The 17,655-nt window shown below is 41.8% G+C and overlaps 2 protein-coding genes across 2 annotated transcripts in view; one reads left to right on the top strand and one right to left on the bottom strand.

Annotated features, from left to right (window-relative positions):
* The window catches only part of LOC118335724 (IgGFc-binding protein), a 34,644-nt gene extending 25,978 nt beyond the window's left edge, over positions 1–8,666 (bottom strand). Inside the window, exons 1-12 of the mRNA XM_035672150.1 lie at positions 8,544–8,666; positions 6,316–7,473; positions 5,871–6,199; positions 5,194–5,785; positions 4,510–5,105; positions 3,876–4,422; positions 3,230–3,780; positions 2,601–3,156; positions 2,231–2,427; positions 1,666–1,810; positions 962–1,248; positions 164–734 (exon numbers count right to left, since the gene is read on the bottom strand). Coding sequence (XP_035528043.1) covers positions 164–734; positions 962–1,248; positions 1,666–1,810; positions 2,231–2,427; positions 2,601–3,156; positions 3,230–3,780; positions 3,876–4,422; positions 4,510–5,105; positions 5,194–5,785; positions 5,871–6,199; positions 6,316–7,473; positions 8,544–8,586 — 5,572 coding nt within the window. The 5' untranslated portion in view covers positions 8,587–8,666. The remainder of the gene's footprint in view (positions 1–163; positions 735–961; positions 1,249–1,665; positions 1,811–2,230; positions 2,428–2,600; positions 3,157–3,229; positions 3,781–3,875; positions 4,423–4,509; positions 5,106–5,193; positions 5,786–5,870; positions 6,200–6,315; positions 7,474–8,543) is intronic.
* A 1,713-nt stretch (positions 8,667–10,379) lies between these two features.
* Positions 10,380–17,655, top strand: part of si:dkey-262k9.2 — a gene marked incomplete in the record, with an annotated part of 9,777 nt that continues 2,501 nt past the window's right edge. Inside the window, 7 exon segments of the mRNA XM_035671778.1 lie at positions 10,380–10,555; positions 13,250–13,310; positions 13,712–13,747; positions 14,721–14,762; positions 15,893–15,964; positions 16,107–16,175; positions 16,370–16,412. Of these exon segments, the coding sequence (XP_035527671.1) occupies positions 10,541–10,555; positions 13,250–13,310; positions 13,712–13,747; positions 14,721–14,762; positions 15,893–15,964; positions 16,107–16,175; positions 16,370–16,412 (338 nt within the window).

The raw sequence follows: 17,655 nt of genomic DNA, 5'->3' as shown, positions 1-17,655 counted from the left end.
CACACACACACACACACGAAAATTCTGCTTATTAAGCAGGTATATTTAGGATCTTTTAATGAAGGCTTCAGTTTAGTCATGTGTAAAATAGAAATAACCAAGTATCTGTGTTGATTTGCAAGACATTTTAAATCCCAAATACCAATTGCAACAAATTACTTACGGCAGAAGGTGTTACTCCTCCACTCTCCCATCTGGATCCCGGCATTTTGGCAGGCAGCAGCATAGACCTCCAAGATCAGGCAGAGGGCCTTCTGAGGGTCATCATTAGAGCACAGATCAAATATGCTCACTGCTGTTGAGATTATAGTGTAGTCAACAGCTTCCCGGCACAGGTAGAATAGATTTTGTGTTGACCAAATGTACTCATGCAGGTAGATCCATGGACTGGCTACATTTTGTATCTGTTCAGCAGAACAGTGTGGGCATGCATCACCACAGTCTGCTGTACACTGAGCTTCCTGATCAGGAACTCTCCAGCTCCAGCCAAAGGTGGTAGCATCAACAGCCTCACCCTCTGGGGTCTTGAGGTCATCTTCTTCGATGCCATTATTATTCCCACACATACCACAGACTTCTGTTGTATTGGAGAGGAGGATAGCGGCAATATGAGAGCAGTCATACTTAATTTGGACGCCCAGACTTATATCCACAACAACAAAAATACCACTTTGATAAATTTTAATGAGTCCAAACTGTAGAGTCACAGGCAGTAGCCTTTTCTCGCCATTTACCTGTTGAGAGCACAAACACATTTGTATATATTTAAAAATGCATTTTAAGTGTTGTAGTTTCAGTGCATCTATGCTGTGAAAAACCAGACTGTATATCTAAGTCATCTCGAAGAAATCCTTATGATAAAATGTCAGTCTACGACAATTTATAAAGTAAAAAAAAAATAAAAATAAAAAATTTAAAAAAAAGGGCAAGGATGGTAAGACGTCTCCAAATTCAAACTTACCCAAGCAGAGTCTTTTTTCCCTCTGTAGATAGTAATATTGTCTTTAGCCACTTTGACATGAATAGCTTTCAGAGAGGAAGCCTCGTTGTGGGTCCTGTCTTTCTGTACACCGACCCATAATGTTTTATTGTCAATCATATGGATCAGAGTGTAGGTACAGTTTCCTTGGAATTCAAACACTTTTCCATCAAAAGTGTAGAAGTGGGCACCGCCAAGGACCCAACACTGGGTTTGCTGAGGTTGGACACCACAAGTTTCTCTATTCTCACAGGTTTTAGAATTATCAGCTGAAATAAGAAAAGGGGAAAGTATCAGATAATTGCTGTTTAGGTAGAGATACTTGCAGACAGTCAGCTCTTTAAAAATCTTAACTAAATGTAACTGCATTCAATTATTTGTGTATTATGAGGACAGGTAGAATTATAAAGTACATAACTTATTGACAAGCAGTGCAACCATGCTCAACCCTAGGGCAGAGAGGAAATGTCCAAGTACATAATGGACTATTCAAAGTGGCAAAGGCTTAACCTAATTTTAAGCAAATAACAAGACAGACAACAAAAACACCTAGTTTTTCTGTCAAGGCTGTTTTGCAAACTCACACATGCCACAAGTGAAATAAAAATGTTATCGTACAAGACCCATGAGTAACAGTTAGTCAGTGAGGAAATGTCACCCAACCCAGCAGAACCAGCTGGGCCTACCTTTCCTTGCACAGCCCCAGGTATTGTTAAGGGTGCAGCTTTCTCCCTCAGGGCAAGAGGCTGGCTCACAGAACATGGTGGCGGTGGCAGTGGCAGAGCAGTTACACCGCTCAGAGCATCCCTCAGCCCAAGACACCTCACCAATCTATAGAGAGTAGTGAGTCACTGTTGGTGTGCGTTACTCAACACCAAGCAAACAAACAAATAGGAAAACCCAAAGGCCTGGGATTTTGTGATTAGTCATTGCCACACGTACAGGTGAGGCATATGCACGTTTGGCCTTAATGAGTCATGCAATTAAAAGTGCATGGAATAACAAGGGCATGTCACTTGTTAAGGTGGACTGTGTCAACATGTTCATAACTGAACCAGCAGTGGGGTCACATGTAAATTTGTAATAACAGTACACACCCTCAGTGAACCAATAGGTTAATCAGAAGTCAAACGAAGCTGACATTTTGAGGTTAGATCACATGATAAATATACAGGTTTACTGGATTAAGAGACATCACTGATTACCATCATAAGGGAAAACGTATTTGCTAAATAATGTGTAGTTACTCACCTCATAGTAGTGCCCATGGTAGAAGCAACCACATTTCTCAGCTTTGGTGCAGCCATTTCCACTCTGCATGTATCCAGAGTCACATTGACATCCCTCATAACAGCCCCACGGGCAGGGGACATCAGATGGAGTACCACAGGACTCAGGGCATGCACTGACGCATATATTGTAGTGAGAGTTTTCAGGGCATGGAAGCGCTGTGGGAGTTGGACAAAATGGTTCATATACTGTATAGAGTCCAACTACCTGCCTTTTATAAATCTGGCAACTTCACTGTATTGAGTTTGCCAGAGTTCTACGAATGCAACAGAAGCAGAACATAAAACTATAAAACATTTGCATAGGTAAGTCAAGATAAATAAATACTCACAGCACTTCTCACCCCTCCATGGTTTGACCTTAGCTCCTGCCTCCTGGCATGCAAAAGTGTATGCCCTCAAACTACTGCAAAACAAGTCATGATTCCCATTAGACATACACAAGTCATTCACACAGTTCTGAAAGAAAGGCTGTGGGTCCACAGTGGTGAGGCATCCACTAAATGCTTTTGCAGGAGCAAGCAGTATGCCACAGAGGTTATCAGATGCTAATTCAGCTGCCATGGTAGAGTTGCATGCTGAGCAGAGATCAGATTCTTCTGAGCAGTTTGTTCCCAGTGGCGAAAGTGACCAGGAAGATGCAAAGATGGAAACATCACTTGCAATGCTGCCATTTGGGCGGTGTTTGTCATCTGTATTAACAGCACTGATGGTTCCACACAAGCCACACATTTTTCTATGGGAGGCAGGAATCACTATTTGGATCAGGTTAGGCCCTCCATAAGTGACAACAACTCCAGTGGCTAAAACACCACGAGTCAGCGAGCCCGAACGCAGTATTGCCATGTGATCCAGCTGGATGGGAAGACCCCACAAAACACCATCAATCTGGAAAATGAAAAATGTTAAAGTTACAATCAAGGCCCACTAAACAGATGTTTGTAAATGTGCAACTCCTTACCTTTACTTTTCCCAAATGCTCAAACTCTAATGACATGTTTACTCCATGGACCCTGAGATACAGCTGTCCTCGCTGAATAACAACAGTTGGGTCAGACTCTTCCTCCTCACAAACCTGGGAAAGAACATAACGGCAGCTTCCCATATTAAAGTCAAAGCTATGTCCATCATACCTCCTGAAGTGTGTGCCACCCATGACTGCACATTTAACAGGCTCTGATGCATGACATGCCCTGTGGCCATCTTGGATGGCACATTTTGTTCCATTTGGACATGTGTGGTTTTTACATTGCATTTTGTTGTGGCTCACACAGACACAGTGCAGCTGACAGAGCTCATCGGGGTAGAAGTGCTCATGGATTTCATGGTAAACATCACTGTAAATGCAGCCACACTCAGGGTTTGGTACACATTCCCCACCACTGTGAAAAAAACCAGGGTTGCAGTCACAGCCCTCTTTGCATTTCATTGCTTGAGGACTTGGGTTTTCTACACAGTCAGATGTGTGACTGGAGCATAGGTGGTATTCACTATTAGGTGGACAGGAGAGATCTGAGAAGGAGAGAGAAAAAAATATTCAATTCAAAATGTTCCTGTTATGTACATATTCAACATAAAAATAATGAGATTTCACTATGGTTACTCACCACAAAAGTTGGAAGCCCTCCATTCATCCACTATAGCTCCCATTTCTTGACATACAGACACATAGCTGGACAGAATCAGACACAGGGTAGTCTGGTTATTGTAACAGAGGTCATGAACACAGTTATCGTAGAAATCTTGTGGATCAACTGTTTTGTGGCAGCTCTGGAATGCTCCTTCTGTATCCAGTAACCGTCCACAGTAATCTTTTCCCTGATAAAGAACCATATCTTGCGAACTGCAACCCGAGGTGTTCGTAGGCAAATCCACACATTCATGTTCACTGCTGATTTGCCAGTATCTAATGGCCTGAGATATATCAGATTTGTCGTCTGTCATCAAATCATCTTCTGGATTAGCATTAAAGTTCCCACACAAACCACAGAGATTACCAGAGAAGATCCTTGGCATTCGAACGGTCAGGACATCAGGGCGGTGCGTCACAATAACGCCAAAGTCAGTCTCTATACACTTTGCGAGACCAGTCATGTAGAGCTTTACTTTGCCTTGGTTCAACACAGATGGAAGACGCAGTAGCAGACCATTTACCTGAAACAAGTGAAGTGAACACTAAAAGCTAGGGAAAAAAAAATCTTACATTTGTCTAGATTTACTGTGGCAAATAAATGGACCTACCTTAACTCTGTTAGTCCAATCATGCAACATCTCAATGGAATAACCAGAAACCACCATTTTAACACGCCAAAAGGAAACATTTGTAGCATCCCTCATCTGGTTCTGGACCTCCACACTAAAGTCATCTAGGTCACCCCAGGTGGGACAGTGAGAGGTGAGTAGGTAAGTACAGTTGCCGTAGATGTCAAAGTTACGCCCATCAAAGGTAGTATAATGAGGATCTCCTTTGGCTATGCACAACCCAGTATCATCCATGTGACAACCCAGGACTCCATTCAGAACCTTGCACACTTTACCATCCTGGCAATGAGACGGAGCACACATAACTATCTTGGAGTTAGGCTGGCAGACACACTTCTCCTGGCACTGTCCATCAATCCAGAAGTTCTCCTTGGGGAGATAGTAGGAACCTTGATGATAACAACCACACTTGCTATGTGGTACACAGTTCCCACCACTCAGCAGAAAGCCCCTGTTGCATTGGCATGTCTCCACACAGGGCAGGGTGCAATTACGATGGGCCTCTGGGTTACCGCAGGTAGCAGGGCAGGCAGAACCACAGATCTCATAGTGGCTGTTCATAGGACATGCCACAGCTATTAAAAGGAACAATATACTCATTAGCATTTTGTCAGCAAACCCCATTGTTATCACTTTAAAAAAAAAAAAACATTTAATACTCACAGCACTTGGCTATGGTTCTCCAGTTTTGCACTCTGGCCCCAAGCCTCTGGCAGATGTTGGCATAGGCAGTCAAGACATTGCACACAGAAGAGGCAGTTTCTGTAACGCACAAATTGTTAACACAGCTACGAAAGTAAGGCTCAGGATCAATATATGCGTGGCAATGTGCAAAAGGTCCAACGCTCCTCTGCAGAAGAGTGCATCCAATCATGCGGGAACTGCTTTTGACACCAGGAAAAGATTTGGTTTGGCTTTGAGTGCACACTGGACATGAGACACCACCACTGCACTCCTCAATACAGGAGCCAGAAACACTGTCCACCACCCATGGGAGGATAAAATCCACAGTTTTAGTCTTGTCAGTGTCTTTAGAAGCAATTACATCATCCGAAGAGCTGCAATTAGCCTTTCCACACAAACCGCATAGGATTCCATACAGCTCTGGGGCAGCTTCAACCTGGAGATTGTGTTCCCAGTCATACTGGAGAGTCAGGCCAAAGGTAGTTTCTAAGACGACATTGAAGCCACTTGGATAAAACTGCAGGGACCCATTCCCCAGGGTGAGGGGCAGGTTTCTCTTCAGTCCGTTAATCTATGGATTAAAAGCAAGAAAAGGGCAATGTACATGAGTGCTTAACCGCAACAAAAAGTGTATGTTTAATTTAAAGTACACTCACCCTAACATGATTTTTGTCTCCTTTAACTATAGAGATATTAAAGCCCTGGATGGTTATCTGCACCATGTGGATGGTGGAGACACTGTTCAAATATGCTCTGGCTATATTAACCTGTAGTGGAACAGAAGCATTTAAGCCTGGACAGGCAGTTTGAACTAAAGTGTAGTTACAGTTTCCCTGTAAGACAAAATCTCTTCCACCGAAGGTGCGGTAATAAGAGTCACCCCATGCAGAGCATATTTTAGTTTCCAAAGAACAGAGTGGTTTTCCATCTTTGATAAGGCACTTCCGTTTGTGATGACAGCGCCAATCTTCACAAGAATTAGTTGCTGAAACAAAACAAAACAAAACAAAAAAAATAAATAAATTGTATTTACTATATGCAACTGTTCCACAGATTCACAAAATGGTACACATGTAATGTAAAGTCATTCTAAATACATACTTCTCTCACATACTGCTGGATATAGTCGTCTGTTCATGGTACTCAAAAGGTGTCCCACACCTGTGTCTTTGAGAGGAGAACTGGGCTCTGCATTATCAGGCAGCTGAGCAACCTCGGGCTTCTGGGAGAATTCAACACCAGACTCATAATTCCCTGTGTGAGTACTGTTATCTCGCTGCTCACTCATATCACCTGACTCAAACATAGGTACAGTCTGACAGATATCATCAACAGATGGCAGAACTGTTAGAGTTGAAGGACACAATGCATTGTCATGTCTGAAGTAAACAAGTTGAAGAGGACTGTCACTAGTAATGTGGATTTTATCTGAGGTCAAAACTGGGATGACCTTCATTTTACCACCAACAAGAGACACGCTCTTTTGCCCGGTGCTGGTGGTGACATCTATGTAAGAGCTGATAGCAGCCATTGCCAACAGGAAACTGGAACTCATTCTTGTGTTTACCAAGGGAGGGATAACATAACCAAAACTCCAGTGAGAGACTGCTTTCAATTCAGCAAATCCATACAAGCAATCCCCACGTGTGTGTTTGGAGCAGGTAAAACCAACCACAACACCTACAGCTTCTTGCGAGTTTAACTCTGAGCCAGAGAGGCTGGAGTTGCTCTGGAGGTAAACACTCTGCAGCACCTCTATATGCAACTTGAGGACACTACCCCTGGGGTACACACTGCCTTTAAAGAGCACTTCCCCCGAGAGGAAGATATCCACCGATGTCTTGTGGTCTGAGCTTGTGATCACCATCTGGCTGACAGCCGTCTGGTTAGGGAAGTGAGGAGTAATGGGGTAGTAGGTTGTCCCCCAGGAGGACACGTCATGAAGGAGGCTGTGGTCACAACCTATATGGGTACAGAATGAGGCAAGAACCGTAACAGGCCTTATAGACGTCACACTGAGGAGGTAGGAGGAGCGATCACCTGTCAGCCCCACAGACAATGGCAGGTGAATGGTCTTTGACTTGCTAGCACCGAGGACGATGTGTTGCATGAAGTTGCTTTCCAGAACCTCCACAGTGACTGAGGTCCACTGAACACCAGTGGCTGTGATTGTTACTTGATGGCTAATATTTGCTGTTGGGTCATTATGAGGGGGAAACATCATCAGAAACTTCCTACCAGGCCTGGCCCCCGACAGACCTGCAGAGAATATACAATTGAGTTACACTCATTATTCAGTATAAAAACACTTCAATATGCTCCCACATCACAACTGCAGGATGCTCATCCAGCGTGAACAACATTTACAAACAAAGATGGACTACAGCAGTTGATTTTATGACAGCAAGCAACACACTTGCACTGAAGTGATTACATCTATTCACAGAGCAGGGAGAAAGTTTCCAGTGTGCACCACAAGTGTTCTTGTGTAACAGAGATATGACTGGTGGTGTCAGATTTCAACAAGCGCAGCAGCCAATGAAGAACATAGTTTCTAGTTCCTGACTGAGTACACCTGTGTTACCGTGCACCCTCTCTCTGGCAGTTTTCATGATAACAAGGATTTTGACGTGGGAGCAACAACATACCAACAGTTTAGAGACAACTCTGAACAACAGCTCATTTGAATGTAAGTTCACCTTTCAAATGATTTATCTTAGTTGCATAAAACTAGTGTATTATTACCTACATGCTGATTGACTTTTTGTACATGTTTATGTTGTATGGACTGCCTTTGTAAACTGTAGTAATATGGTTCATATGGAACAAAACCTGAGGGGTAATATTTTTTAACTCATGAAAAGCATTGCTACAAAAAAGGCAAACGTTTGTTGGTGGGTGATTTTACTTATTTATTTTTTTAACACAATGATGCCTTCGAACATCCCATTTCTCAAACCAATTACTGGATAATTCCCTTCAACAGTTAACAGATTAGTCTCTTTTGTTGTTCCAGGGGCTGGGACATGACCACACCCCATGCATCACTCAAAACTAGACAAATAGAACTTCTCAGCTACACAGAAGAAGTGTTGAGACTTAAGTGTTGCAGGTGAAAGAGGAAAAACCTAACGCTAATGCATGTGTGCTGCAAATATTGAGGGGTGGGGGAAGTTAAAAATGGAGATAGCTGAGTGAAGAAAGGACTAGCTGAAAAAAAAAAAACTACTCAGGTCACACTGTGATGTTTGTGCACGTGGCCTTTTGAATATATAGTTTAATTACACCCCAACACCTACAAACAAACAAACAAAAAACATGCCACTTACCAAGTCCCAAAAGGCACAACTGGAGCAGCAGCACAAACTGCATTTCTGCACCGACACAGCAAACTTACATGAATGGGACAACTGTATTTTGTTTCCCCTGATGGATTTTAGACTATCTGCATGCCTGGGGGGAAAAAACGAAGAAACTTATTGATAGGCCAGCAATACCAGCCGGAGAAGAGGGAAAAGATGGCGTAATAGTGCACCTGAGCTTGATAAGGCACGAGCCTGTCACTCAGTGCGCGTGGACGTCATCATTTGCCGGCTAATTAGGATGCAGCTGCCAGGTGTTTGACATTACCGCTATTAGCGGTATAAATGGTCGTGTTTATGCAACTTCTGGTCCATTTCAAATAAAAGAATTATCACAAATCACGACTCAACTTGACCGCAAATTGCGGAAGGCTACCTTATTTCACATATCACCGCTTTACATGAGTGTAATTCATGTCCTAACGCGCAGTATATCAACCTCACAGTTTTTCAGGAAACTGTTGTCACTGCAATTTCTGAAGAGACATACGAGGTATTTTCCGAAGTACTCGACTGAGTGGCAAAGGGCATTTCATAGCAAAATGAGGTGGCTGTGAATCCCCTTGTAGGTTAGAATAAAGTTGCCCTGCGAATTTGGCCCACACAGTAGACAGCTTTTCCTGTTAACACGTCGGCTCGGCTGTGGCTCATCGACCGGCGTAGACAGTGCGTCAAGTTTCAGGAAAAGACACGAAGAGAAAGACTGAATGATATGATTTTAAAGCCTTCATTCCTACAGACGGGGAACACCTTTTTGCGATAGAGCTGTCTTTCTCCTGTATTGGTAGGTTCCTTGCTATTTTAAGTGTTGTCAGTGCGTGGCTGTAATGTAATAGTAACCCATTAACATACAACTAATAGTCGGGTTTTTTTAAGTAAGTTTTTTTCTAAGTCTAACAAGCATCAGCATGTAGCCTGCAGGGCAACTGTTTCATACTTTTCCCCTCTATATTTTATTTTCTCAGCTTTTGTGACTTGCTTACCAAAGTTCAACCAAGTTCATGTGAGTTGTTTATTGCCTTTATCGTTCTGAGGGTGTAACTCATAAAGAGATAATTCATCTCCAAACAACAGCAGTTCTGTCCTCTATACAGTGAGTCAATGTGACAGTAAGGTGCAGACAGGTTACACAAGATGAGGGTGTTCTTTAAAAAAAGAACTGACTTGTGACACTGCAGTACCCCTTATCTCACTTCCTGTGTCATTCACAGTCAGTACCTTAATGCCTTTTTGAACTAAATATTAGCCTGACAACAAATGACGTGATTTTTTTCTGCTGTTGTTAATCACACTGCTTGTGAAGTGAAGCAGGGGCACCAAATCTTTGTTGAACCCTTTCACAGCCTGTCTGCAGAGTTGTTGTTTTTTTCTAAAAAAAAAAACCCAAAACATATTGTGTTGCTTGTTTCTTGGTGGAGTGATGAGGCTGCATTTCAGACAGATTGGACTGTGAAAACCCTCAATGTGACTTGGACAGGTCTTGTGATAGTGGTGTTAACAAAACAAAGAACAACAGCTTTGTCTCCATCTGATTAAAAAAAAAAAGTCAAATCTGAAGTTTACGTGTTCAGAGTCCTGAATGTCCTGAATCTGTTTGTTGCTGTTTCGGTCACAGTAGAGGCTGAGAATGCCGTCATTTTGGTGCAACCATAGAATCATATCTGGTTGTTTATTCACTTTACAGGTTTTATAGTTTCTTACAGAGAAGGAGGGAGAGAGAGAGAGGGAGAGAGAGAGAGAGAGGGAGAGAGAGAGGGAGGGGGGCAGGCTAATACAGGATGTGTCTTTAAGACGCTGTCATACACAGACATACTCTCATATCCTTTTTTGTAGTTTTACTGTGGGCCTTATTGGCCTGATGCTCAACAAGTCATCCAGAAACCACTTGTGTTGGAAATAACTGCTTAGTTTGAGTTTCTCAGCAGACTCATTCTGTGTTGAGGGAAGATCGCGCTCTGGTTTGCATGGTTCCAACTGAGGTATTGCTTTTATTTTATTTTTATTTTATCATTAGTTTCCTTGTTACTTTGTGGTCCAGTGGAATAGCAGAGTATGTTATGTTAAAGGGGAAAAAATGAATTTGCATTAACCTCACTTATATAAACAGCTCCTGTAGAGATGGCAGATTTGAGTAAACATTTCAATAAGAATATTTTCTCTCTTCACTGAACCAGAGTAAGCTACCATTCTCATAAAATTGAATGGCAATGAATAACAAATGATCCAGAGGCTTTTTTCCTCCTTTCGTCCTCACTATTTTGCCTTGTTGTTGAGCAAGTCTGTTTTAGCTTAGAAAAATATTTACAATAATTGTGACATTTTCTTTGCTAGCTTCTTTCCCTCTCTATGTTCTTGTTTCCTCTCTATACCACAGTAAGTCTAGTATCTGTCCACATTAGAGATTATCATCAGCAATATCCGAGTCATGTGTGACAGTGGTTGAGGTCTGTTGCAATGCAATCAGATATGAAAGAGATAGTGTGAGACTCTGCAAGTAGTCCTGTCCATGTCCATGTCCATGTAGTAAACCTCTGTTAGCTTGTGTTGTACTGGGTGGGCTGGAAGGAGTGGAAAGTGTTCATCATTCAAAATTAAACCTGGTAAACAAGATTTAGGTGTACTGTGGGCTGGCCTGGCCAGGCAGGTATGAGATTCAGGGCTAATCCTGTCAGTGAAAAACTGCATTGGAGAAACTGGAAGAAAAACAAGACACATGTACCTTCCAGCAACAGCACAATATATGCCTTTCTTGCTGCGCTGCACTCCAGTTTTATGATTTGTAGATTTCTACATTTACCTTCTATGATCTTTGCATATCTAGCCAGAAGGCAGCTGCCATGTCTACTTTATAAGCAAGCCACTGGTTATTATATGTTGCAAATTGGGTCTGGTATTAAACAGCAAATTCAATCGGCATTCAAATGTACAAGAATATATTACCCAATTTGAAAAATAATACAGGCGTCAGGAGCCATTTTGATACAGAGGCAGTGGACTGGGTTGATAAATATTTCCAAATTGGATCAGCTTATTATTTCACCCAAAGCGACTCTGAAAAGCAAATTGGATACAGAAGGGGATTTTATTTGCAGCTTCTTAGGTTGTTTGCGTTTGGAGATTTACTGCAGCTATTCAAGAGGCCAGAACAGCCCACACTACACTCCGTCTCCAATCAGCCTCAGTTGTGTGATTAACATCTTTTTTCCAATATAGTCAACCAAAATAGTTCTTAATGCTGTTCTGCTAATTTTGCATGAAGATAATCTGGTTGACTGGCCTGTGCTCATTCCTGTGTGGCCCTACAGGGTGGACATTTGTCTCACATGAAACCACCATGGCAGCATTTATAGATGAGATTACAGCTTATGCCCATACTTCTGATGCCTAGGTCTTTCATAAACCTGTGAAAGGTTATGAAAAAAATGAACTGATGTTGACTATTCTCCATTCTCAATTCTTAATGCCCATGTCTCCTTTCTTTTTTACATCCATACACCAAATACGGTGATTTGAGTCTAGTTGCCATATGGTGAGCATAATCTACATACTTAAATTGTAGTAATGTGTAAGTCAGTAACTGTTGGATGGCGGGTGTATGAGAGTTTCTTCCTGTCAGAGCCCTTTTTGATAATGGAGTCATTAACTGTGGAGGAAACAAGGACACAATGGGCAAGACTAACAATGAAGAGGTGCCTATAACATTTGGTACAAAGGTCAGTGGGAGAGTTCCCTATGTTCATAATATCAAACATTGCATGACTGACTGTTGGTTTCTGATCCCAAGCCAATCGCGATGGCTAAATCTGACCAATGAGGCTTCTCCAGGACCCCGAACGGAAAGAGCGGTCATTCCCATGTTTCCCCATTTAAAAATATCACCATTCATATTGTGCTGGATACAGCTGGCGCTTTGTGTGGCGGGCTAAGAACATCTGCGTTTCACATCTATGTGGTGGTGATGGGGAACGGAGGTAGGGTTTGTTTTGGGCCCTGTGCCATGAGGAAGTTGTAAGATTTCTCCTTAAGAACAACAGCTACACACACACACACAAAGAAGTCACAGCCAGTGTAAGTGTATCACTTGGTCTCTGTGATAGGATAAAGTTGACGGATAAGTATATGTTCAAGTGAAATCGAGCTCATACTTTTTCTATCCCAATTAGCATGACAAGAATATTACTTTGCAGGATATGATGAACAAAAATAATTATTTATGTGATTCCGTTTTGTTTTGTCAGGAAGACATGGGACACTTTTCTGTTTGTTGCACAACACCTGTCACCTGGCTTTTGCATAGGGAAGGGAAAATGTTGAATAGACACTTGTTGCCAGCTGACTGTGACAGAATTCTAAGGGCTTTTTTTTTTTTTTTTGCTGAGCACTATGGGAAATAAGGTTGTCGTTCATTTTCACCACCACCCACCTCAGATTACAATCTCGATTTGCATGCATACTTTTAAACCAGGTAAAACAGTACAAGGACTTGTAGGCTTGGAGTTTGGAGTTTTCCACTGACTATCAGTATGTGATCCTGAAACTCAAAGTGGCAGGCAAGCCTCAATAATGCTGCTTTCCATCACACCCTTGCTCTAAACCAAAACAGCAAGATTTCACACACATCAATGACTGAATATTAATAGCAGATATTTTTAACTTTTCTTTTCCCCCCGCAGCATTTGAAGATGATGCGATTGCTGTTCCTGTGTCTGCTGCTGCTGCTGCCAGCTGCTACTGGTATGTTCTCATCTCTGTGACGCTTTCAGGTGATAAACATCTAATCAGGGTCTATGCATCCCACCGCCGGCATGTTTTCCTCACCTACCTACAGAAGCGCACTGTCTGTACGGATAATGCACTAACTTTTGAATTATACAACCACCTAAAAGAGAAGGTGCTCCAGCGAAACAAAGTGTTCGCACGTATAAGAATAACATTAAAGGAAAGCTACGTAGAAATTAGCACCAATACTCCCAATGCTACACTTTCTTGGTAGATAAGATGCCAGAAAAGAACAGCAGATAGACTCCACCAAACCGATGTACATAATCATTTTTGTGATATACAGTCCATGTAAGCGTCCTCTGAAACCTTAAAAACTGTATTGTGAATGTATTCTAACTGTTTCTTTTTTGCAGCTTTTTCAGAAGAGGATGAAGGATCAGCTGATGGAGGTATGTAATCTTTCACATCTTTATCTGTGAAATAAAGAAAAAAAGGAGGAATTTATGAAGCCTTTCAATCAACTGGGAACAGTTGTCATGGTGCTCTCCCATGTTATCAACAATGTTACTGTAACTGGTTTTAGCTTGAAGTCATTTTAGGGACGCAAAGTAAACACATTTTGTTTAAATATCAACAGAGATCACAACCAGTAGCTACAATAAAAATATTTTTTGTTCATTTGTTTTGAAAAGAATAATCGCACTGTAATTCCTTTCTCGTGGGATTTATTTGTTCTGTTCATGTTTCTGGTACTGTTATCAGTTCCAATATTTCGTCCTTGTTTTGTCTTCAGGTAAGCTTAGTGGGTCCTTTAGGCCATGTATGTAGTAATTAACATGTCAAGGACACGGTCAAGGATCATACCAGACATGTTTGTTGACATGAACAAGTAAATTTCATGTCAAATAGAATAACTTAACATCATGGTGTAGGTTCATAATGCAGCCTACTGGACAAGGAAAAATCTACCTTTGTAATGTGTTTGATTCTCAACCATCTCCACATTTCTACTCACTTTACACACTAACACAAATGCTTTTGTGTAATCACTCTCGCTTAAAACGCTCTCATTTCTTTCTTAATGGTTTTCGTTCCTGATTTAGACTTTTGTTATCTACTCACAGTTTTGGTCACATGTTAAGGGTGAAGTTTCTTGTTTGCAGTTCTGTTATTGCCTATAATCATAGATCGGTTTGCTTTTCTGTACAATATTGATTCTTGTGTATATTTTTCATTTTGTTTGCTCTCAGACTTTTGCAGTCCTAAACTGACTTAATAAAACCTTCAATCAATAGTGTTGCTAAAAGATTAAAGGTGTTGTCTATATCCTGACTAATGTACCGTAGAAGAACTCTTACACTGTTAATATTTGAAAGTGCTCACACTGAGAAACATGCACTGTCGTTCTCCTTTATTTCACAGGTCTGGAAAATGACGATGAGGACTTAAACGGACCTTTAAAACGTGAGTTAATGACCTTAATTCCCGAGAGTGGATTTGAGGGCAGATTTTCTAGTTTCTTCTGTTTCACACCTACAAACACTGTTATTATATATGTATATTAAGTATGTGAAGGTTAAGGCCTCCGTAATTGTTGTCAGTAAGTCAGCATTATGTGTAGGGTGCTCTAGGCCAGTGAGATGTGTGAAGGGCAGTGGACCCGGTTGGCTTTCCCTCCTCCCAACCATTAAGCCCTGAATGGAATCAATTAGCTCCCTGGAGGGGCCCTGTGGATCCTGCCGAAAGGCCAATGAACAAGTTGACATCACCGCCATCCTGCTGGTCAGCTAATCAACATCGACATTCTCACTCTCTCTCCACGCCTCCCTCTGTCACTCCTCATCTTCGCTTTGATGGACATTTGGTAGAATTACAGATCTGTTTAGAACAAGGCTGCGGCCAGTCGACTCTTGACAAAGCAGCCTTTCTGCAAAGAGCTACAGTTCCTCTGAAGCCTCAACCCTCACCCTCTCTGTAGACACAAGCTTATACATACACATATACTTATTCCATTTTATTCATTTTCCCTTTAGTACATTTTATTTAACCTAAACTCAAAACAGTTACCTGATTAGCTAGTTTATAAAGCGTATAAAGTGAAAGTTGTGTTTTTGCAGAGTTTTTGTGTGTGGCTGTGCTTGGCCAGGCACGATTGGTTTATGCACAGATTAAACAAACGTGTGTTTTAATGAGCTGAGATGTTGGTTGGGGGCTTTTGTTACCTTTGGACAAAGCCAGGTTAGCTGTCATCTTCTGTTTCCAGTCTTTATGCTAAGATAATCTAGGCTGCTGGCTGTAATTTCATATTTACCATACAGACAAGAGAGTGGTATCAATCTTCTTATCTTACTCTTGGCAAGAAAGCAGATAATCACATTTCCCAAGTTGCAGAACTATTCCTTCAATCCTCTATTGAAAGCCTTAAACTTTTGGTTAGGCATGAATAGCAATGACCGTTCAAAAATCTTGATTAGACTCTTGGTGGTGTTGTTGTCCTCTGTATACAGTAGACGTGTTATGTGGTGGGTTTAAATATACTGTACAGTGCATCTGAAACATGTGTTTACTTGTTAACTGTTCTCTTTGCCATATAGAGATTCCAGATGTTTTCACTGCAGATTATCCTGGCTCACTCTCAGATAAAGCTACAGGTGTAGAAGGGTCAGGTGAGATTGAAATTTCCTTTGATTTGTGATATACAGTGAATTTCTTAAAATGTTAAAATACATATCAACAAGTAGCAATGATTTATAATGTCTTACATTGATATCAACCTGCAGCTGAGTTTCCTTATGTTTTTGCTTTTAGATCAGTTGACCATGATTATCATCATTGTAGCTGTGACCGCATTGACTCTCTCAGTTGCAGCGGTAGTCGGTAAGTATTCTGTGTTTTATAGAGACATAATGTAGTGAAATGTGAAATGGTGCCTGTTTCATTCCCACAGTTGACAAATTCCCTGCTGTAAAGCATAGTCCCTGTGGGCCTTGTAAAGCTGTTAATACCTTAAGCAAATATGAACTTTTCTCTTGTGTAGCCATGACCTTTTTCTTTTCTTTTTTTTCTTGCAGTCATAATGTTAGTAAGACGCCGCATGCACAAAAGGCAACAAGGGTAAGCTCAAATGTATTATATATTTGATTTGATATACGAATTATTTTTATATGTTATAAAATTAGTTAACTTTCAGTTGGATTTAAAGTATACTATCTAATTTTCTATAACACTCAGTTTCCTTTTTTGGCTCATCACATTTATTTTCTTCCTATGGCCTATGTACATACTGTATTAGTGGCTTACTGAGTTCCACTGCACGTTCCACTTTACGCTAAGTCAGCCTGCAGGTGACAGAACCAGTCTGGTGGGTAACAGCCTTTCTGCTGCCTTGCCAATTTCCCCTACTTCATCCAGCTCGTCAGCATCTAAACCAGAGAAAAACACTCAGGTGGCATAACGCAACCAACATCCACCCATCTGAGCCCGTCTGGACTTGCACAGCAATTAGTATCGCAGCCTGAGGCTCTGCACTGCCACTACTGAACACTCCCTACCTCTGAACCTTTCCATCTTAGCCATCAAACAATAGCCTTAAGACAGTGCCACTGGCTGTATGGGACAGGACCTGTTCCAAAGATTACCTCATGAACTTAGGTCTGAGCAGACTACTCAAAAATAAAACAATCCTGTAAACATGATCTTGGCGTCCTGACAACAATCTGCCAACAGCAATCAGACAGCAGAACAGCCTAAACCAGTTATACAGAGAGACACGCTCTTTACTTTTTGTCTCCCTTCCACACTTTTCGTGTTTAACCGCAGTTAGCTCTAGGACAGCTTTCTGCAGAGTAATCATGTGTCTTTTGTTCTGGGGTGCAGTAATACATGAACAGCAGGTTGGGTCAGACGGGTTACGGAGTTCAAATTTGTCTCCAGAGATCTCCAAGCAGCAGGGGAACTGCCATTGTGGCGCAGACACCCAAGACTATCTGCAAGGGTTAAATTCCTCCGCAGGATTACTGGCTGCCTCCTGGGGCTGCAGTCAGCTCTGGCAGTGTTTGGTGCTGACTGATCGCTCTGCTGAAAAGAGGCTTAATCACACAGCAACCTCTGGCTTGTTGGATCAACAGTGCCTTGCCAGGTTTATAAGTCCCACCTGGGGATGAGCTGTGTTTTGAGGTGATGCAGTCACCGTGCACCTGTCAGAGCCCTGCAGCATGAGGCAGACATGCCGTTTCCTGAATTCCGACACGCAGGGATGTTTCTTCTGTCTTTCTGTTAACAAACTGAGAAAGAACCTAAAAATATCATAAAGATGACACACTTTTGCTTTTGCCCTGTCTCCCCCCCCCCCCCCCCC

This window comes from Morone saxatilis, unplaced genomic scaffold (genome assembly GCF_004916995.1).
Source record: "Morone saxatilis isolate NCDOM2014 unplaced genomic scaffold, NCSU_SB_2.0 Contig24, whole genome shotgun sequence".
In the NCBI taxonomy this organism is placed as follows: Eukaryota; Metazoa; Chordata; class Actinopteri; family Moronidae; genus Morone; species Morone saxatilis.
This window is presented reverse-complemented; position numbering and strand designations above follow the sequence as displayed.